Source organism: Sparus aurata, chromosome 21 (genome assembly GCF_900880675.1).
Source record: "Sparus aurata chromosome 21, fSpaAur1.1, whole genome shotgun sequence".
Taxonomy (NCBI): domain Eukaryota; kingdom Metazoa; phylum Chordata; class Actinopteri; order Spariformes; family Sparidae; genus Sparus; species Sparus aurata.
This window is the reverse complement of record NC_044207.1, coordinates 14,928,386-14,950,836: the sequence shown is the minus strand read 5'-3', so window position 1 is coordinate 14,950,836 and position 22,451 is coordinate 14,928,386. Positions and strand designations below refer to the sequence as shown.

Sequence of the window (22,451 nt, the reverse complement as noted above, 5' to 3'; positions counted from 1 at the left end):
GTTACATCTTGGAGTGCAATAAATCCCGTCGAGCTCGATCCCAGAGGAGCAATTACTGTTGTGTTCTTGCGATATAACAACAAGCCCGAGAAAAGCAAAAGGAAGACATCAATGATACATCGCCAATACTACAGTCCCAAAGTGGGGGAGAGCTCCCTCTGAAAACACTTTCAATACTAAATATTCTAGTTGGAGTCTGTCCATTATGTGCTGGAACAGAGGATAATGAGAGACAGTGACTAAAAAGGGTGTGCGTGGGTATGTGTGTGAGCGTATAAAACACCAGCTGCCAGTGACAACACTCGTCAAGCAGGAAAGATCTCCTGGGAGGCGACAGATTTCATATTGGCAAGCAGGACACGCGAGTGTGTCTCTCACTCTCTGCTTGTGTGCACGTATGGCTCTCCAGTATGTCTGCGGCGGAAAGTAACTAATAAGTACTTGTACTTTTACTTGAGTATTTCTCTTCAATGCAACTGTGTACTTCAACTCTATTGCATTAAAAAAAAGGGAGATATATTTACAGTTACGCCAAGCAGAATTTACAGTCAACCCAGCCTCCAGAATTCATCTCGGCTATGCATTTCTGCAAACTGCAGATGATATGCTGAAGCTTCACGCTTCTTTATGTTTTAGGCCACTTTAGGTTACATTTTCTATTTTATGTTGTGACAACGCTGTATTTATCGTCTGGTTAGGTTTAGGCACTGAAACCACTTGGTCAGAGTTGGGAAAAGATCACGTTTTGGCCTGGCATGGCTGGAAACTGTCTCGAGTTGCAGTCACTGGCCTGGCAGCCTTCTCTCCTGTAGCTCCACCACCATCCCCTTTCACCTTCTGACATACAAATCAGGTCATGAACACATGATATGAAATGACGCCTACTGCAGAAATGTCAATATGGTGCGTATAAGTGGTTGGCAGAAATTTTAAATGCCCAAATTTTATCCTGGCAACCGAGTTGTGCCTACCTGGTGCTCGTCGTTATATTTTAGATATCAATAATCTTGTCTTTCCATTCACCCGCGAGTGAGTGCATTTGAAACCCTGAGGGGAAATGCCGGACATTCTTAAAAATTAGCACAAAGACAGATTTTCTGGAAATTCGGTTCTGGGTTCTGTAAATTAGCGCCACATTGAGGTGGAAACTTGAACCTTAGAACTTCTTAGATTGTGTCATTTAATAACATTAAAAAAATTTAAAAAACAGACATCTGTAGCAGCACGCTGTTTGTTCTTCTTTCCTACAGTTGTTTATCATCCCACGACCCCTCAGGAAGGGCTTGGAAAAATGGCCTCAAAATAATTGCAATATTTTCAGTTACATCTCCATTCACAATATATATATATCTCCTCAAAATCCCGTCACACAATCAAATATCAGAATATTTTAAACCGGATACCTTAACATCAGAATTGTGGCAATATTGTTGGATGACAATTGATACGTTTTTTGATTGATAAGTGGGTAAAGACAAGAAATAGAACAAGTAGAGCAGTCTGGTTAATTCAGAAAAGGAAAAAATTAAATAAAAATGCCACATCAAAATAACCAAAGTCTAAGACCACAATAAAGATATAAAATCAGTATGTTGCTTAGCCCCAGCCTCAGGTTCATAATGCCAGACTGAGGCATCAGTATTAACAATCTAATCATTTCATACCTGATAACAAATCCGTTACAGTCGGCAATCATGCTGCATATCAGACAGTTTTTTTTTTTACTGATAATAATACAGAACTTTTACTTGCATCGCTGTATTCATTCCACTCCTGAGTGTGCAGACTCAAGTGACTCGCATTAATAATAATAATAATAATAATAATAATAATAATAATAATAATAATAATAATAATAATAATAATAATAATAATAATAAAGATGAGCTCCCTCTGCATGAAAAAGCTTAACTTCCCAGTGTGGCGGAGTGGAACTTGGAGAAGAGTTTGTTTATGAGTCGCAGACTTTTAATAGGAAAACGCTGATGGAATGAATCGCGACACTAATGTTTATTGCTGAGGTAATGCCTATTCATTTACTTAATGGACACACACCTGAGATGCAATAATAGCCAAACTGGTGATTAGGAACGAGTGAATGAATGAGAGTTACATTCATACAAGTTGATTTTTCGCAATGAGAGAAATAATTCCTTCCAGCAGCTCCGGCACTGAGTCACATCAGTAAATGGCTGTTTGGAGGGTTTTATTTGTCCCTGTTTTTTACCAAGGTGATGAGCCTCATTAGTCTAATCCTCGGAGTATTGTGCCTACCAGGAATGCAGAAAAACACAAACAATGCACGCATGCATGCTAACAGCCTTCGTCCTGGGGGGGTGGGGGGGTGGTGGTCTCCTCACTGTTTTATCCCTTAATGAGCCCTGATCAGCGATTTCACCGTCATAGCACGAAGAAAGAAAGAAAGAAAGAAAGAAAGAAAGAAAGAAAGAAAGAAAGAATCACATAGCTACGGTCGAGAAGAAAGAAGGTACTTATAAACGATATTTAGTACTTTATTTTGAAAATATTAACACTGACACATCAGTGTGTAAGCAGTGTGTGGCAGCATTAGGGAGTTTAATCTGGTGGTTTCCAACATGGAGTCTGGTCCCCTCCAATGGGTAAATGTGACAGGCTGTGAGAGGATTAAAGGGACAGTTCACCCCACAATAAAGACAAAAAACGTCTCAGAGGGAAATGTAGTGAAGTAGCACAACATTAGAAATACTAGCTTAAGGTCAAAAACCTCAGAATACAAATCTAGTATGGAAACTTTCTTGCTTTCCACCACCGCACAGCCGTCTGGCTGTAGTTTGTAACAGTGTCAGAAACATTATAACTGATATTAATGCCTGTGCAGTCCATACTGTTCCTCTCGGTTATTAGTGAGCATCTGATGCTATCATCATCATCAAGGCTTTCGTTGCATTATTAATGAGATGTTGATGGAGGGCGGAATTAACACTGATTACAAGTCGAGGATATGGAGTCATCTTCAGCTCATAAATAGACAGATAGTCTTTTGCATCGCTGAAAATGAGTCTCCGCATCTGTTAAATTCATTAGCTGTGGCCAGCTGTCTTTATATCCTTCTTCTTCAGTGTAAAATGATGATTAAGGGTGTTATCTAGTGTTAAAAAGTTGTTTTTCTTGTTCCAAAACTTTCTTCCCTGCTCAGTGTCGATGTTTTGACACCGAACTTTGTCGAGTTTCAAAGCATCAGCACTGATCTAGGAGGAAATTTGGGTATTTGGGGACCACTTCTGAACTTCTATTAACCAAAGCAGGGCTCTTTGATTTGAAGATCTAAAGTATAACAAGTGCTGAGCTTCACTCGTGGTTCGATTTATTTATCATGACTGCAAATAAGACGAGTCAGAGGTTTGAAAAGATTACTTGACTTGAAACAAGTCGGGTTCCTTGATAAATGAAAGGTTAATCCCTGCTGACATGATCTGAAAGACATACAAGTGCTGCTCCAAATGTTCATTTTCACTGTTTATAACACTGTTTTTGTACCGCGGGCAAACAATACATATCATTTATTTAATTACAAAAGTAAGAGGAACCCATTTTTAAGAGGTAACCTGCCTGCTGGCTCCTAATGAACACGAATCCCACTTGATTTTGAGCTTATTATCTCAAAGAACGAGCATCCATTGATTCTACAAAATAGCTGTCAGGCTATAATTTGGTCTATTTGTTATTTGTTCAGCGCAGGTTAATTCTGCTGTGCAGTAGCAGAGAGGAAAGAAAAATATAGACTCAACAACAATAGCATGGCTGATTTAAAACGTTTCTGAATCACCTGTTAAAAGCTGACTGAGTTAAACGTAGATAATGAAAAGCACCACAACTGTTCAGAAGTGGTTTTTTTAGGTTACCGTCTGCGTCCTCTGACAGTGGAAAGTATTAATATTCATATCTCTTTTTATAGCACATCATCTAAGAAGTGTGTGTTGCAACCTGGATTTTGCGAGTATTAGATTTCTGATTAAGGCTACTGTCTTCATGAAACCTTTAACGCAATATACGTACAATTAACCATAGAGAAGTGGCAAAGTGGAATGAGTTATAAGTAAAAGTCCCATTATTTTATCCCCATATACACAAAGTGATGTTAGTGACAGTTGAAGCTCTTGGCTCTTTTTCCTCCCACACACTCTGTAATCTAGACATTCTATGGGCTGGCTTTGTTTCACCTGCATGTACATTGTTTAGTTTGTTCCTGTTTTACCAGCTAAAGAACATTGTTGAATTTCTGCATTTAATTTTTTTTCCCTGTCTTAGCAAAGTGTCCCTGAACCACTCACAAATGTCTCAAAATGCCTCGCCACATTTCTGACCAAGCCATCCAAAAGGTCTCATGTCAGCCCAGTGGCACTTCCAACCATCGACATGTGTACCAAACATGGCATATTATCTTCTCATTATATCCTTATTACCCACCTATCTCAGCAGGAGGTAGGCGTTACAGAGGTCGTGTTAATATAGCGAACAAGAGTCACATCACTGAATATTTTTATTGACACCTGGAGACGTTTTACTGTTTTTTGGCAACCAAAACAAACGATTTTTACAGAAAGTTGGACATATTTCATCCGTGAGCATGGCGACTAATACGGTATTTTAAGGTAAACCCTGATGCTTTTCCCCAAAAGTATTTTTTGTGTGTTAACATTAACAGAGCATATGCACTGCAGCGTTGTAATGAGAGAAGAAATAGTTAATTCAATCTAAACAAACGTTGTTGTTGCAGCGCAAAGAAACCAACTTAGCTCACATTAATTCTGGCTTCCCATCAAATACAGAGTCCAGGTCAAGAGTCTTGCACGATTAGACATCTGCCTACATTCAGGAGCTGCTGCTGCCATGTAATCCAAGTTCTCTGAGATCGTCTGTTGAGGGTTTGTTGGTTGTTCCTCGCTCCCAGCTCAAGACAAAAGGAGACCTTCTGTTTGAAGTTGTAACCCCTACAAGTTTGACTCTCTCCCACTGGAGCTTTAAACTGAAGCTCAAGGACAAAATGTTTGGACTTGCTTTGGTTTAGTTTAGTTCTGTTTTACCTCAGCTCTTAGCTTGATTCCTGAATATAATGTCTGTCTGCTGCATCTCATTTGCTTTTTTGTATTTTACCGCCCTGCACTAAATGACACCTGCTCCCCAAAAGCTCCTTTATAAATACACTTGTATACGTACTCACTCTCGTATGGCTTGCATAAACAATAAACCATCTTGTGTGGATCATCCGTCCAAAAGCTAAACAGATGCATATTAGAATATCTAGATCTATGATATGAAAAGTCATTTGGCGCATTTCACCATGAAACCCCCAATCCCAGAGCTAACAACTGCGTGACAATAGCAACTATAGCCGCCTTTTGTTCACAAATTAAGCGTTTTGAATTTGTTACAGCTCCGACTCACATCTCTGGCTTCCTCTTCATGCCACTAGTGGCTGAGGCTTACTGGTATTAAAGTATTTAAACCCATCCACGATAACTAAATGAGAGCCAAAACTACTTCAAAGTTGTGTCCATAAAGCCTCCGTGGTTGTTACATTATCTGGGAGCACATTTCTATGCAAAGTAACAATGAGGATATTGTTAAAACAGAGCACAAAATGAGGGAAAAAACACTTCTGCATCCAGCGTCTCACCCCGCTTCACATGTCTATACTCTGTTGTTGTTTTTTTTTTACTGCAGGAAATTGAGTCTTTTGATGAGATTGTGTTGAGCCTGTGAGGGTTGGACCACATCAACACCCTCTGCCTCCCCGCCTAAAATCAATTTAGCCGTCCTGACAATCATGGAAACTTCCACTGTTGACCTAAATGTCAGTGTGACCCACTTGCGACTGCTGAGGCTTGTCCAAGATCTCAATAGAGTTAAAATCTGAGGTGAACACTGCAGTTTACAAACTTCCCCTCAATCCTTGAGGATGGCGGTGGGGGGAAGAGGTTCAGTGTCTACGGGCCAACATATATTTTTTTCTCAGGTGCTGTTTGGACAGTCATGAAGTGGCAAAATGCTCCAATTTTTATGACTTTCTGGAACAAACAAACCAACAGTCACACCTGCTCTCCACAATGTCTGACACGGTGTGAGCAAGTGTGAAAACGACAGAGCTGCGAGGACAAATTCTGACCTCAACACTTTTTAAAAAAAAAAAAAACGACTCCTTTCTCTGCCGGCCATTTCCACTGCAGAAACACACCAACACCTCTGCTTCTGCATCTGTGCAGCGTGACAGCACTTCATTATAAATGCAGTTCTTTCACAGATTTTACCTTTATCAAATAATTGCAGCTTCAAGTGATTTGTATATTGCACTCAGGCACATTACAATTTTGATTATATTTTAATTGATTTTGCAGCCCTAATCTTTCCAGCCTAAACATAACCATAAAAAGTGGAATAATGCTGTAGTCACTGCCAGTGGACAGTGTGTTGCTGGAATGCTTATTTTGGTGGTTAATGAACAACATTTCCTTATTATGTAAATAGAACACATAATTCCTGCGGCATTACATTTCCCCTAAAATGTATTTTTTTGTCACAAATTATGTGTGTGTGTATTCATATCATTCCTAGGAGACAGTGCTGAATAGGGAGAATGTGTTATGTCGCCTCCATGTAAACCAAAAGTAATACAGATGTCTCACATCAGCCAAAGTCCACTGCTCGATGGTAATAAACCCACACTTAATGGATATTGTCACTGCACAGCATTTTAATCCTCCCACAACTAAGACTGTAATTATAAAAGCCGTGAAGGCTTGCAAGTGGTGAACATGGGAATCCTTCCTATCTCTGCCACATTTTCACTCTTCATTTAATCTACATATATACATACACGCATACTGTATGTCTCTGTAAACAGGGATCACAAACCAAGTGTTTCCCATACATATATTTTTCTTGGGCCTAGGTATATCAACAGCCACTCAAGTATATCTGGCACCAGTTTAGCACTTTATACTTTTCTTTTTTTTATCCATCCGAGAGAACGATGCCGCGGGCATCAATTCAATATGTGACAATCGGCGGTCACGCTTCCCCTCCCGTCGACTGTCAATCACACTTGCTGTGCAAATCACATCCCTCCTGTAAATGCACCAATTCGGATGCAACCCCTGCAACTGAATGTCGGCCTACAGATGCTGTGGTGTTTTGTACGAACTTGTAAGTACACCTTGTAGTTGCATTGTAATTTGGTGGACGTGTTTTGAATGGATACATGATGAACAACGAGCTTCCTCCACAGGTGGCTCACCTGCTGTTATGACAACAGAATGAAAAAAATTCTAAACGCAAGCTTTGTTTTATCAGGCGACTTTAGAGAAAACTTACTGCTGATGAAAAAAGCAGATAACGATGTAGGGAGAAAAAGAAAAAGACAGAACAGAAGGACAGTTGATGTGTAAGGCCCGCTCTCAGGTTGTCAAATTCCGATCCCCGCACGCCAGAAGTACACAGCCATTCTGTGGGAAAACAATGAAATCTGATTGCAATCTGTCTGAGTTTTTCCCGGGCTACATGCAAATTAGGGTCAGCTTGACTCCAGCACTGTTTGGCAAGTGGCAAAAAGGCCAGAATAAGAAAGTCTTGTAAAGTTGAGCAGTTCAGGTTCAACAACAGAGACACAAAGATTTTTCTTGCTTCTATAGACTCTCACTCACTCCACTTTGACGTCCATACATATCGGTTAGAGGTCGGACTGATCAGTGAACAAATATACAACGACATGGAGTAGTTTTTATATATAACCATCTGTCTTACAGTTTCTGGAGGATAAAGATGGCTTGTTTCAATGTCCAACAGGCTTCTTCTACAGTGTCTTGAGTAATGATTATGTATGCATCTTGAAGGGACAGATGTGTTTACATCTTACATTTGCAGTCTAACACCTGCAGAGGTGGTTTGAACACTCCATCTCAAATTTGGATGCATTTACACTTTTTGAGCCTCCAGAGCAGCTGATACGCTCCTGTTCCCTCATTTAGTGTTGCGATGATGGTGGGCACAGAGCTGTCACGCTAAAATGTCTCATAGGTGAACAACCGAGCTGAGACCTGGTGACTAAGAAGGACAAAGCATATGACTCACATGATTTTCATACTCAAAAACCTGTTCTTATTCCCTGATTCCTTGAAATCATCCTGAAACGCCTATTGCAGTCTAGCCAAAAAAACATTCAGAGCTGTTGTTTAGCCATTTAGTGTACGTACGTGGTTCTGGGCTCTTTTGAAAGGTTATAAGCTGATAAGAAATGCGAGGATCTAAGTTCTCTAACGATGTGGTGGTTCAGTGAGTCCTCATTTCCTCTATGGAAGCATCTGCACTTGTTTCAACACACATCTATTCAGATTTCCGCTTCAATTCGTTACAAGTTTTTAACGTCAAATTTGACTTTGTCAGTGCAAAGGGAAGGATGCACCATCGAGAGTTTGGACTATCTATGGAATCTGTTTAACACTACAGAGAATTGGGGTCCCATGGAACACCGTGCTGTTGATATAACCTTAATTAATGCAGAGTCCCTCCAGCAGAGAGGAAGGAAGACGGAGGCGGAAGCAGCTCTGTTCGAGCCCAGGAAAAATGCTTACTCCTCAACAGCACTGAAGGTGAAATCAGTAGGTCCGTGGAGTGAGAGCGTGAGACCAAAGAACCTTCGATTGAACAACCATGACACTGTCTCCTCAATGAGGGAGGATGATGGGATATACATCAAAGTCTGCTCTGTAATTGGGACCGTCTTGACTGAACGCAGAGATCACAGATTTTATGTCACATCAGCAAAACACTGCAAGGCTACGGTGGATTTGCTTCTTTCTTCCTTTCACGGTTTCCTCTATCGCTTCTGCATTTGTCTTATCTTGGTGTATAAAAAAAAACAAAAACTTCCCCAACTTTAATGAAGTCCTGCACCTTTATTCTATTTTTAGCCAAGAAGTTCACCGTTTTGGCAAACCCCAGGGTCTTCATAATTAATAACCTCGGTATCCAATATGTTTCTAATCTGGGAGGGTTAATGCTCAAGGCATACAGAAAGAGATTACGCCAAAATACAAGTAACAGTTTCATCATTCCTCTCTCCCACCATGGAGGACATGCTCATTAATCATGCCTAAAGAGCTGAGTAATGTAGCCGGCCTCATGCGTCTGTGGAGCCAGAGGAAGGAAAAGCTAAGAAATTAGGTTTTATTGCAATTCTTCCTGCCAGCCGTCTCTTTGCATTCGCTCTCAACGATGGTGGAGGGCGGCGGCAGCCTATCATCCATCTCCTGTTGTTGTGCCAAAAGGTACCATCCATTTATCACAATTTAACCTTTTCAGATCCTTCACAGGTCTCTCGTGGGCCAAACAAGGAGAGTGCTCCACGGGCATCAGCTTCCCCGAGCAACAAAGGTTAAAACACGGAGATGCATGAAATCATCATTCTGCTCATGACTCGTGCCTGAAGAAATTTACCTCCACTTCCTTTATGTTAAAAAAAATACGACTTCACTGGTGATTCCCTAACCACTGAATGCCAAAAGGCACCGAGTGTGAGATTACTGCGTCGAGGGAATGCTTATCGAGAGGCAGCGCGCCCTCCCCCTTCCCACTCTTCATCCATAATTGCTTTCCAGGCCTGCATTGGAAAGAGCCTGGAGCTGTGTTATGTTTGGCGGGAGCAGAATGCACTGGAGATAAGTTGAAATCCAAGACTATGCCCCAATTGGGACCACTGTGGCATAACGAAACCGCTATTCTCTTCTTTTCACTTGAAACGGAGCATTTTTAATATTCCAACAAGGTTTGTGCATAAAAATAGTGGTTATCTGTTGCTAATGTTTCGTGCAGCTTGCGTTGTAATTTAAAACTCAAAATGGGACAAAACACTGAGACCACACATGCACAAGTTTATGCACATACACACAGAGACCTGCAGATCTCACAAACACTGTTTGTTTGCATAAAATGACTACGGAGTCCTTGGCCATAACGGCCTAATTGGGGAGTTTTCTGTCACGCTATCCAGCTGGCTGATTGCATCGCAAAATCCTAATGAACGGTGAAAAATGGCTTTGTTGCTCAGAGAGAACTATCGAAGATGTGACTGCCTGAGATGAAATATTAAACATCTCACTTCTCCAGCTGTCACAAAAGCTGTGGTCGGGAGAGGGATGCCTTGTCAAGTCTCCTTGGCACAGATGGCTCCGTTCTCCTTGGCTCATGCCTCAAGGCAAAGTGTACCTACACAGTCAGTATTTCCAGCTCAGAGACGTCTAAAACCGACTCCGTCCAAAGTTTGTGCTTTGTAGATTTCATGTTTCTGGCGTTTTTCTTCTTTTTTTTTTTCTTTCCCTTCTATTTTTTTCTGCCATGCAAGCAGTGAAGCTGTAGGGTTGAAAATATGGGTCTATTGTCTGGGCCAGTCAGTCAGTTCAAAACTTTTTTGCAAACTGAAGTATCTCAACAAACATTCGATGCATTGCAATAAAATTTGGGTCAGACATCCACTGTTCCTCGAAGATGAATAAGGCAAACTTTGGTGATCATCTAACTTTATCTAACACCATCAGCAAGTCAAGGCTTTCACTTATTCAGTGAAATATCTCAACATCCACTCAATAGTTTGGCACAAAATCAAGTTTAAATGTTGAGGCTTCCCAGATGATGAATTCTAATGACTCCCCTTCTTTTCCTCTAGCGCTACTATAAGATTGACATTTGTATTTTTGTGTGAATTGTCTCAACAACTATTGGATGAATCGCCCTGAAATCTGGCACAGACATTCGTGTTCCCTTCAGGATGAACTAGGGCCACAAAATATACAGTCATGGACGAAAGTATTGGCACCCCTAGAACTTTCCCAGAAAATGCACCATTTCTCCCAGAAAAGTGTTGCAATTACAAATGTTTTTGTTTATTTCCTTTAAGTGCATTGGGATAACACAAAAAAGCAGAAGAAAAAAGCTAAATTTGACATCATTTTACACAAAACTCAAAAAATCAACAGGACAAACTCACTGGCACCCTATTAAAACTGTGGGTAAATAATTTTCATTTCAAGCATGTGATCTTCATTTAAACTGACCTGTGGCAAGTAACAGGCGCTGGCAATAAAGAAATCAAAACTGAAGCCAGTTAGAGTGTATAAAATTTGACTCAACCTTTGTGTTGTGTGCCTGTATGGAGGAGAGAAAGAAGAGCAGAGAATTGTCTGAGAACTTAAGAAGCAAAATTGTGGAAAAATATCAACAATCTCAAGGTTACAAATCAATTTCCAGAGATCTTAAAGTTCCTTTGTCAACTGTGCGCAATATAATCAAGAAGTTTATAACCCATGGAACTGTGGCAAATCTCCTTGGACATGGACGGAAGAGAAAAATTGATGAAAGAATGCAACGCAGGAAATTTCGAATGGTGGATTAACAACCTGCCAGACTGCAGTTTGCGAGAACATACCTGAGTAAGCCTCAATCCTTCTGGGAGAATGTGTTGTGGACAGATGAGACTAAGGTAGAGCTTTTTAGCAAAGCACGTCATTCTACTGTTTACAGAAATGGAATGAGGCCTACAAAGAGAAGAACACGGTACCTACAGTCAAATATGGTGGAGGTTCAAAGATGTTTTGGGGTTGTTTTGTTGCCTTTGGCACTGGGTGCATTAATTGTGTGCAAGGAATCATGAAATCTGGAGACTATCAAAAGATTTTGGTCTATAATGTAGGCCTAGTGTCAGAAAGCTGGGTCTGCGTCAGAGGTCATGGGTGTTCCAGCAGGACAATGACCCAAAACATACCTCACAAAGCACCCAGAAATGGTTGGAGAAAAAGCGCTGGAGAATTCTGTACTGGCCAGCAATGAGTCCGGATCTTAATCCCATAGAACACCTATGGAAACATCTCAAAATTGCTGTTGCGAGAAGGCACCCTTGAAATCAGAGAGACCTGGAGCAGTTTGCAAAAGAAGAGTGGTCCAAAATTCCAGTTGAGAGGTGTAGGAAACTTGCTGATGGTTATAGGAAGCGGCTGGTTTTAGTTATTTTCTCCAAAGGGTGTGCAACCAAATATTAAGTTGAGGGTGCCAATGACTTTGTCCGACTCAATTTTTGAGTTTTGTGTAAAATTATGTCAAATTTGGCTTTTTTCGTCTGCTTTTTTGTGTTGTCCCAATGCACTTAAAGGAAATAAACATGTGTATACCACATGTGTAATTCTCTGGGAGAAATGGTGCATTTTCTGGAAAAGTTCCAGGGGTGCCGATACTTTCGTCCATGACTGTATATCGCTTCAGCACTGACATTGTGATGTGTTTATAAGCAACAGTCACATCGCAGACAAAAAAAGGCAAAGACGGCAAGCAGCCAGTAGGGTACGGCCGTGGTCATACCATGGTTAACACCATTATTACCTGGTACACCAGCTTTTTACAAGAAAAGATGCTCGCTGTCTCTGGAGTGCTGTGTTAGTTAACTTACTCCTAATGCAAACTGAATATTTCCTACTGCTGCGTTTTCACATTAAAAGCATTTAAACGGTGAAATAAGCATTGACTTTATTATGAAGGAGGCTAGTCACAGGAAAAGTGTTTTCAGTGAATTAGGTCTACAAAGAAAAAAAAAAGTCATTTTTGACAGCTGATCATCTTTATACTATTTGTAAATGGGTAGTTTTACACACTGCGTAAGATTGTGAAATGAAATGTGACTCCTGCTGCAAATCTGCTGCTGATCTTGCTGTACCGAGTTGACGCCTTCAGCTTATAATGTAGTATATACAGATTTTCTTTTTTTTTTTTTTTTAAGCTAAATGACAGTGGGGGCAGTGGGCAAGATGTGTAATCATTGTTCACTCAAACACTGTGCAGTAACAGTAACACCGACTATCGCAGAAAGCCTTGCAGAGTAACAAGGATACCCTAGTCTGTCGCATGCCACATGTGGGGTGTTGTTAGGCCTAAAAACATTGATGGGAAGATATGAATTCATCTTAAAGTTCACAGTGTGCAGATCGACTCCATACCTGATGTGTTATGATCCACTACAGTTATATTTGAGCCGAGATCAATGAATCCCCCTTCACGTCTAGTGGGAGTTGGGGGTGTAGTCGAGTGCCATTCATGTGAGTTACGAAGGTTTCAACCGATCAGTAAACCCTCAATGTTTACGCCAATTTAAGATTAAAATATTTAACTTTTTAAATTTTAACCAGCACTGGGATTACAGGAATAAACACTCTGAGGCAAAACAGTTATTCGATTCATCCAGTGAACTTTAGTAATTCAGTATCATGTATGCCTCAAAACTAATGACATTCTCATGAGACTTATACTGCAGCTTCACTTTGTGTTTAGTGCTGATTACCAAATGTGAAACAAAACCATGCCAAACCAAAATGGTGAGCATGTAAGCATTGTTATAGTGGAAGAAGAATGTACTAAACAAAAAGGCCAAATCTCTCTTGTTATGCATCATCAGTTTTGATCCTTTTTTCTGAACGGTCCAACAATGTTTCAGGAGAGCAATGCTCAATCTGTGAAGTGCAGTCTCACAGAGCTGTATGCGTGGCTTAATACCCTTCGCCTTGTTTGCTAAGAAGCAAAACGTTTGACTTTTCTTCATATAAAAACATCTTGTGTCTTCTTAGAGGGCAAGAGTCGGCCCCATTCATCCCTTCCCAGCGTGACATCAGGGTGCTCCTCATCTTTGATGAGACTCATTGCTCTCGTCTGCACCGAAATCTCCACCGTTACTTTGCCTCCACCTGTCTTGCAGGACATTAGTTAGAAATCCTCCCGATGTTGGTGTCAGAGAGGCAATCAGAGGGAGATTGTTATTCCGTCTCGTTCAGCCATCTCCACGGAGAGACGGGCAGGAGTGGTTTCCTGTCCTCTTCCTCCTCTTATTTCTTCTCCTCACTCACAAAATAAAATGGAGCACACTGCCAGAAGAAAGGAAACCCCTTGGGTTTTCACTCACTTATGTGTCGGTTTCTGCCTCCTCTTTTACTCCCTCATCTCATTCTCTCGGGCGGAACCTTTCCCGGGTCCTATATTCTCTTTTATCATACTCTCGGTCCTCACCCTTTCCTAGTTTTGTGCTCTTCTCTCATTCTCTTTGCCCTTACTCCGCAAGAGTTTCTCTCCCTTTTCATCTCCTTCCCAGGTTTCGTTCTTTGCTTCCTTATCTCGTCTCTCTTCTCCACACTCTTCACAGCAAATGTACGGGCCAACCAATGCTGCTGCATTGCTAGAAATAAATTACCCTTCTTTCTGACCTAAATCAAACATGTTGCATTGAAAGGGTTTAAATGGATTGCAGACGCATAAATACTGACTGTAAAATACAAAGAAAAATATCCTCATATTTTTAGTTCATAACCCAGCAAGACGAAAACAAAAATTCAATGTTGGCAAATGTTTTGGCATCTTGGCCAAAAGTCTGCAGAAAAATTACAAGCTCCAAAATCTTTTCTGGGATGTGATGAGTTTGTGGAAAATAAAGTGAACCGGTCAAAGGCTGACTGGCACTGCACCCTCCGTGCCAGCTAGCTGATATCTTGGAAAGATCAATATAGCAGAGGGGTCAGCAAGCAAAGATGAAGAAGACAAATGTTCTTATCGGTGTGTTTTTCTTTCCAAAAATAGATCATTCAGTGCTGCAGGAGAACAAATGTGACGGCCAAAAACGCTTTCACTTCTCAATATATAAAGGAAGCCCCTTTGCGTTGTCAAACTGCGGGCGAGTCGCCATCGTTCCGAAAACTGAATGCAAAGTATATGAAGGTTGTTCTGCATTATGCACTACCACATGCTGTAGTAGCAAAGTGCATTCAAATCATGAAGTATTGATCACAGCTTGCAGTGGCGGAATGTGACGGGTGACATAATAGCAGGCCTGAAGAAGTATAAATGATGTTCAGTGAAGCTATGGCCCTAATTGATGTCCCTTGTCACCAAAACATCAATAAGTATATCGCAGAGAGAAAAAATAAATTGGTGGTTTACTTATGATGCCCAACTGCCTCCGTCAGTGGGGGAAAATCAATTCTTATCCATAGCTGGGCTTACTGACGCATTACAGACAAATCCTCATCAAATCAAAACATACACGGTCACTGAATATCGGCATTTCAGGCAGTGAAAAAAAAAAGATGCTGATGCGTGTCCCATAAGCTGTCTTAAAATTTGACATACTCGTTTAATATGAGATCCACCTCTGAGAGAACTGCGTGACTTAGCTGTGAAATTATTCTGGTTTGAAAACCACAAGTGAAAAAGCCTGGGGCATATTGACCACAACTCCACAAATATTAACTGGATTTTAAAGTTTGGTACCACACAAGATCATCAGACCATCATCCACATCCCAATTATGAAGAGAGTTAAAAAGGTTTGGGGAAGGTTAGGAAAAAGACAACATTCAACAGCATAACCATTACCTGCTGCTCACTATACTCTTTGCAGTAGCTGCAGGTAGCTCAGTTAGCTGTGGAGCTAAGTGGCTAACAACCTCAGATGATGGGGGGAGTTGCCAGCAGCAACAGGGCTCAGTCAATCTGCAATTTACTCTTAGGACAACAAGACACGATGAGGAAAGGGAAAACAGGACAGGCATGAAGCAGCAGAGGACTGAGACTAAGATGAGTTATCAAGGCAATTACGTTCATCTGAGCTCGATAAAAAAGGGAAACTTGAATCCAGACTGTGTATCAGATCACAATATTGAGGATAATCTTGATATCTCTTTTCTTGAGATTATGTGAGTTTGTATAAAATGCAAACTTGCCACTTTTACTTCCCCAAGCTGAAACTACGGATGCGGTCAGACAATTACTTCTTGGCGGTTAGGACACAAGACAGCCCGAGGCTAGCTGATTAGCATGCTAACTTCAGCGAACATTACATTTCGTCAACACTGTTAAAACATAATCAACAGAATGTGTGGAACTAAAACTCCAGCCACATATTACAAATTGCTCCTTTAATTAAAAAAAATGAAATTACCAGCATCTTAATGTGAATATTTTCCTACTCTTTCTAGGTGAATTGAATGTAATTGGATGGTGGACAAAACTTACTTTTAAGACATTTAGTGACGTCATCTCGGGTTTCAGGAAACACCAATCAACATTTTACAGACCATGAAACTGATAGATAAACTGAGAAAATAATCTACAAATTAATCGGCAATGAAATTTAGCTGCAGCCACAGCAGAGTCACATTTAAAGTTCACACACTTCCCTTGAAAAAATTAAGTTTTTGGACATGGCTCTTAGTGGTTTTGATAAAAAAAATCTTACCAACTAAATTACTGAGATCTGGAGACAGCAAATCGCACTGCACACAGCACACAGAGTCCATTAATGTAACTCAAGTGACAAACAGGCTGTGCAAAAATCTCATCATAAACCAATTATGTAAACCAGATTATCCAGAAGCAAAAACAAAAATGAAGGCATGTGAAATGTTTGTAGTAGTTCTCAGGACCATATGTACCTCAAAATGGATGCAGAAATCATTCTTGTTCTGTTTGTGCTGCACTGGGAGTCTGAATAAGGAGACGTGCTCACACATATTAGTCGCTGGCACAGACTGGTGATTAATTTCAAAGAGCATGCGAGACATGCACATACCGTGTGGCTGTGCAGACACATAAAGTATCATGTGCACTTAAAAAGGAACTTTGTGTCACTATAATGTTTTAAGTATATGAAGAATGTTACACTGCTCTCTGATCCCAGAGCCTCTGACTTTGTATTTTCACATTTATGTGTGCGAACATCCACAGACACAAGGAGTTTAGTCGGATCGAGAGAGGGAGCTGCCTCTCTCTCTCTCTCTCTCTCTCTCTAAGATACCACCAAACTCCATCAAACTGTCTAAACTAGACAGTGCTGATACTGTAGACCACGGTTCTGTTACTACACTGCCTATTTCTCACAAACCCATTTTAGTGAAGTGTTTAGCTGTTATACAATATTGCTGTTCTCAGCTGGCTGTCTAACTGTTTCCTGTTTCAAACAGACTCCTAGCCAAAACTATCACTGCCCAACATGCAGCAGATTCTCCATCAGTAGGGGTTTTAATTTGTCCCGTGCAGCGCAGTGCATTCTGGTGGTTTTCTTTTGAGCAGAAGTAAATAACAAACCCCCTTTTTCTCTGTTTTCTGAACAATTTCAAGACATATAATACAATAGTCTCTCTACTGCATGGACAGCCCAGCGGCCTTATATGCAATAGCTTTTCCAGCAGTGAAATACCTCTTTAATTTAAACCGTATCCTTCACAGGGACATGCCTCACCCAAACCAAACTCTACATTTAACACAAAACCTATGCCTCAAACACTACTGAGGAACTGACGACTATATACTCTCCATCCTTTGGGGGTTATGCCAGCAGACTAGTGACCTTTGCTGCATGTCATTCCCCATCCATCTCTCATTTTCTTCCACCCATCTATCTTCATTTCCAAAAACATCTTCAATCTCAGGTTCTAAAACCCAACTTACAGAGAGATAAAAGGTACAAGAGTAACTACTCAACCGTGACTCAAAGAAGTTCTGCAAAATCTAATTAAATGTTTGAGAGTTTAAGAGTTTCAGTAATATTTCTTCACTTTTGTTTCAAAGTCATTTGGATAATACGGGGAAAATGTGGATTTGACTACAATGTGTTAAACTGTCTGTCTGCTTGAGTGTCTCCTCGACTGCTCTCCGTTAAAGTGACATCGCCAAATCGAGTGCAGCTTGAAAACTAATTAATCATTTGTGATTAATTCAGGGTTTAAATTACAAAAAAAAATTAATTTTTAATATACAGTTTGGATATATACCCCCCTTGCTGTTCCTGAATAAGTTTAGTCTGTAATGTAAAGAGAAGTGTGAGTTCACTGTGTGCATATGAAAAGCCTCTAACGTACATTTCCTGCGGAGCTGGGTAGAAACTGAAGTGGACAGACAAACAGTATTTCTCCGAAGTAAACTCTGCCAGCTGAACTTTCCACAGTCATCAACATTAAAGGTTTCCACACTTGTTGGTTTCTGCCCCGATGAGATTTCTCTTAATGAATAATACCTCCACCGTCTGTTGCCAACCTGCATTACTTTCTCACAAGATTAAGAGACTCTTCAGAGCCCCCAGTGTTTAATTTAGAAAAAGTTCATTAAACCAGCCAGGCTGCTTCTTCTGACGTTCAGCAACAGCGTGTTGACTTTAAAATCTGTTCAGCGGGTGCAAGTTCATGCTGCTTGTGTGTCTCGTGCACGCAGCAACAGCCTTCTCTAAGTGCAGGCCATACTTTGAAACCAAAGAGGAGGATTGAGGGTCCCCCCCTGGGTTTGTCAGCCCCTCGACTGCAATCAACATGGTGGGAGCCCCGCGATCAACAGTAAAAATCAATGTCCCCTTCCTTGTGTTGAAAATGTTCCTTCAGAAAGGAATTCTTCTTTCCAGGATGTCTGAAATTCATTCATGTCTTTCAGCTCTCCATTTTTCAGTCCTTCGCTCACACACTGAGGAGGACAAGGCTCAACAGTACAGCACACTACATGCTGTAAAGTGTGAGAAACAGGTTGTTATACAGGGGGGAAAAAGGTGTGAAGTTTTGTCATAAATCGGGAGGAATACCGGAGAGTTGCGACCACAGGACGAAACCGAGAGAAGGCAATGAAAAACAAGTTCTCCCGGGAGAATCAGGAGGGTTGGCAAGTATGAAGCAGGTAGGAGGGAGCCAAATTACTCATATGCAAATCAGCCCATGACATAATCTGATGATATAAAACATGTTCCCAGCTTCAAACAGATACTTTCCAAGAAGGAGACACAGCAGCACTGACGAACCCAGCCGTTCAATTCAACGCAGACTGTTTACATTTCCAGTCAGAAATTCAATCAGAGGATGACAAAGAGACTCAAAAACAAAACTCCTTCAAAGACAAGCACAACTTCTAAAAAGAGACACAAAACAACTATGAAGAGGCACAAAATACAGAGAGACACAAAACAGCGTCAACAAGAAAGAAATGTCTTCAAAGAGACACACAATAACTACAAGAAGATGCAAAATTCATACAAAAAGAGACACAAAATACAAAGAGACAAAACATGGCCGCAGAGACACACAAAATGTCTTCAAAGAGAAAGAAATGACTGCAAAGAAACACAAAATCACGACAGTGACACCAGAATTCTACAGAGAAACCAAAATGCCTTCAACAACAAAAAACAAAACAAAATAAAAACTACAAAGCGACACAAAATGCCTTCAAAGAAAAACAACATGACTACATGGAGACAGAAAACAACTATGAGGAGACAGAAAATGACTACAGAGAAACTCAAAACACCTTCAGAGTGACGCAAAACAACTACAAAGAGACAGAATGTCACAATGGACTCACAAAGAGAACCCAAATGTCTAGAAAGACACAGAAAACAACTACAGAGAGAGGCAAACAACTAAAAAGAGCCACAAGAGGACAACAGAAAAACAAATAAAAACAACGAGACAGAAAACAGAGAGACATAAAATGCCTTCAAAGAGCGCCGCGACTAACAAGAGACGCAAAAAAGACTACAAGAAGACGCGAAACACTCAGAGAGACACTCAAAATGGCAAACTTGAGAAGCAAAATGCCTACAAAGAAATTCAAAAAGAACTCTAGAAATACATAAAACGGCAGCAGAGACACAAAGCAACTGCTGACAAATGCAATGTTGCAAATAAGAGCAACAAAATGGTGAGATACAAACTGATCCTATTGAAACGGAGTACTTCGCACATCTTCCGGCATTGTGCAGCTGTCATGAGGTGCTTCTCGGTTCAGGGACAGCACATTTTTGAAATAGAAGAAAAGGGGGCCCAGCTCACTGTTGGATTAAATTCTGCAAACAGACTAATGTATCAGAGTCATACGGAGAACAAGTGACTCTGACGGCTGCCAATCATTCAGCGGGCTCTGGTCCCCCCTTTCCCTCAGGAGTACAAACACATATCGCATCCGTTCCAGCCTGCTTGTCTCGCAGAAGGGTGGGGGAGCCGTTTAACAAGCGGCCCATTGTCTTATAATCTATGAGTCTGGCCAAAACCATTTCTCTACACTGTAAGCATCTTAAATCCAACGGTTGCAGAACTGTTGCATCCATCATTTGGCTCAGTGGTGCAGACCACTTCTCACACACACACACACACACACACACACACACCGCCCAACAGCCTATCAACCAGATTGCCGGCAGAAGAAGCAGCTCTGTTTTGTATGTTGCCTAAAAAAAAAGAAGCCTTTTACGAGGTGATTAGGTCTGCTTTACTTGCAGCGCCTCTCGCTCCCCGGTACTCACATTGATTGTTTTCTCCTGGCTTGGTAAATAGATGGAAGTCAATACAACCCCCCCCCCCCCCCAACAGTGACGTCAGAGTTCACCTAGCTCCAGGTCTCCAGTGCTGATCAATTAAGAGCACAAGAATGCAGCCAAGGATTTCATTTGGAGCCTAAGCTGTTATTAGTAAGGACAGGTGGGTATTGAGTGTGGCGCAACACTGTGCTGGAGAAAATTGTGATAAATGACAAGAGGGAGGCTCCTGCTCTCTCTGAAGAGCTGTGAGGATAGATGCCTGCTGGTCATTAGACAGGAGGGGAGAGGGTGTGTGTGGGTAAAGATGCGGTGCAGAGAGAGATGCAAAGGAAGCACACCTGGCTTCACCTTCAAAGGGCTTTTTTTTGGGGCGCCCACATAGAACACACCCTCCTCTTCCCCCGCATTAAGCCACATCTGTTTACCTTATGGTCGATGATGCCGCTGTATCCCTGAAGGGCCGGGGGGTGAGGCTTGGCCACCCTGACGGAGGCTTCAGTGGGCCGCCGCACCTGTTCATGCTGCCGGATGCGCGTGTCGTTGGCGTCCCTGGAAGCGCCGGTGAAGCTGCCGTTGTACACGAGGAACAAGCTGGCGCACAGCAGGAGCACGAGAAGCACCGCAACCCCATGACGCTACACAAAACAGAGACACAAGCAAGATGCCGACAGATTGAGCCCTGTTGCACTGGAGCTCAGGTGAGAGCAGGTGAGGGCGCAACCAGCCACCATCATCCTCATCCTCACCCTCTTCATCCTCATCCTCACAACTTCCTGTGATTCATGTCACGTGCGATCAAAACTAAAAAAAAAAAAAGAAAAAAGCTCTTATCGATTTCACTTAAGGGCACAGGCATGATCATGACATTGACAAGATGTCACGCTGTTAATGATGATCCTGAATTAGTTTGCATACATGCATTTTTAAGCACATCTGCAGCGGGTTATACAGATGTAAAGTGAGAGCGCTTATTGAGATCCTGACCTTGTGAGTGAGAAGGTGTGAGATTTAACGATATGAATCGATATTAAAAACGACAGATAAGCAGCACGAGGCACTTTCGATCTGTTTGGATGTGTGGATCTGTTTTTTTTGTTTTTTTGTTTTTTTTATTTCGCTAAAGTAAGAAAAAATACAAAACAAAAAAAAAAACTATTCTCATGCACTTTTTTTTTATTTTATTTTTTTAAATGCATGCATCCGCATTTAACGCGAGCAAAACAAACAGCCAGCTCCGTGCTCCACGCTGTCTGTAGTATTTATTGTTAGAGGGAGCCGGAGCTTAGTTGCCAAACAGCTGGATGCGCATTGTTCACGTCCTAATCTTTTGATCCCGCGGACTAGACACAGCGGCAGCATTACGGCGATCTGAGCGCACTTCATAGAACAATGCTGGATTATTAAAAAAAAAAAAAGAAAAAAAAAGCGAGCACAAACAGTTTCCTACAGGGCTACAAGGCAGAGACCTTTACCATAGGTGTCTTCATTTTGCAGCGCGCTGTCTTCTCACTGCGGCTCAGTGCGTCCGGCTCCACTTTCTCTCATGGTCCAGCGGCATCTGCCCGCGTCCCGGATCCACTCCAGTCCGTCCGCACTGTGCCAACCTGCCTGCCTGCCTACCCGCCGCTGCCTGTGTGTCTTCAGACCGGAGCCCAGGCGCAATTCATACTGTGGAGACCGAGGCGACAGATGTTCACTCTCGTACCTCTGCTGGGTCTTAAAACCCCCCGAGTTCACGGGGCTGGAGAGCAGAGGAAAGCGCGGCGCAGTTAATTAAAGACACTACCTGCAAGAGGGCGATAAGGCCGTTTTGTTTAATGGTTATTTTCCCGCCGAGCAATATTTGATGGGGATCTGTGCTCGGATTACTCTGGAGTGCGGTGGATACACGTCTCCTGACGTTGGCTGCATGAAATATGAGGTGATGGATTATGAACGCAGGAGAAGTTACTGATTGTATCCCTTGATGGACACACACGAGCGCGCACACACACACACACACACACACACACACACACACACACAGTTAATCAGTGGTGGAATGTTTGGTCTAAGTACTCTAATGCAGTAAAAGTTTGAGGTACTTGAACTTGAACTAA

The 22,451-nt window shown here is 41.6% G+C and overlaps 1 protein-coding gene across 1 annotated transcript in view; it reads right to left on the bottom strand.

Annotated features, from left to right (window-relative positions):
- st6galnac5a (ST6 (alpha-N-acetyl-neuraminyl-2,3-beta-galactosyl-1,3)-N-acetylgalactosaminide alpha-2,6-sialyltransferase 5a) overlaps positions 1–22,237 on the bottom strand; it is a 67,312-nt gene extending 45,075 nt beyond the window's left edge. The window contains exons 1-2 of the mRNA XM_030403720.1: positions 21,825–22,237; positions 20,778–20,987 (exon numbers count right to left, since the gene is read on the bottom strand). Of these exons, the coding sequence (XP_030259580.1) occupies positions 20,778–20,987; positions 21,825–21,839 (225 nt within the window). The 5' untranslated portion in view covers positions 21,840–22,237. The remainder of the gene's footprint in view (positions 1–20,777; positions 20,988–21,824) is intronic.
- Between the last annotated feature and the right edge of the window lie 214 nt (positions 22,238–22,451).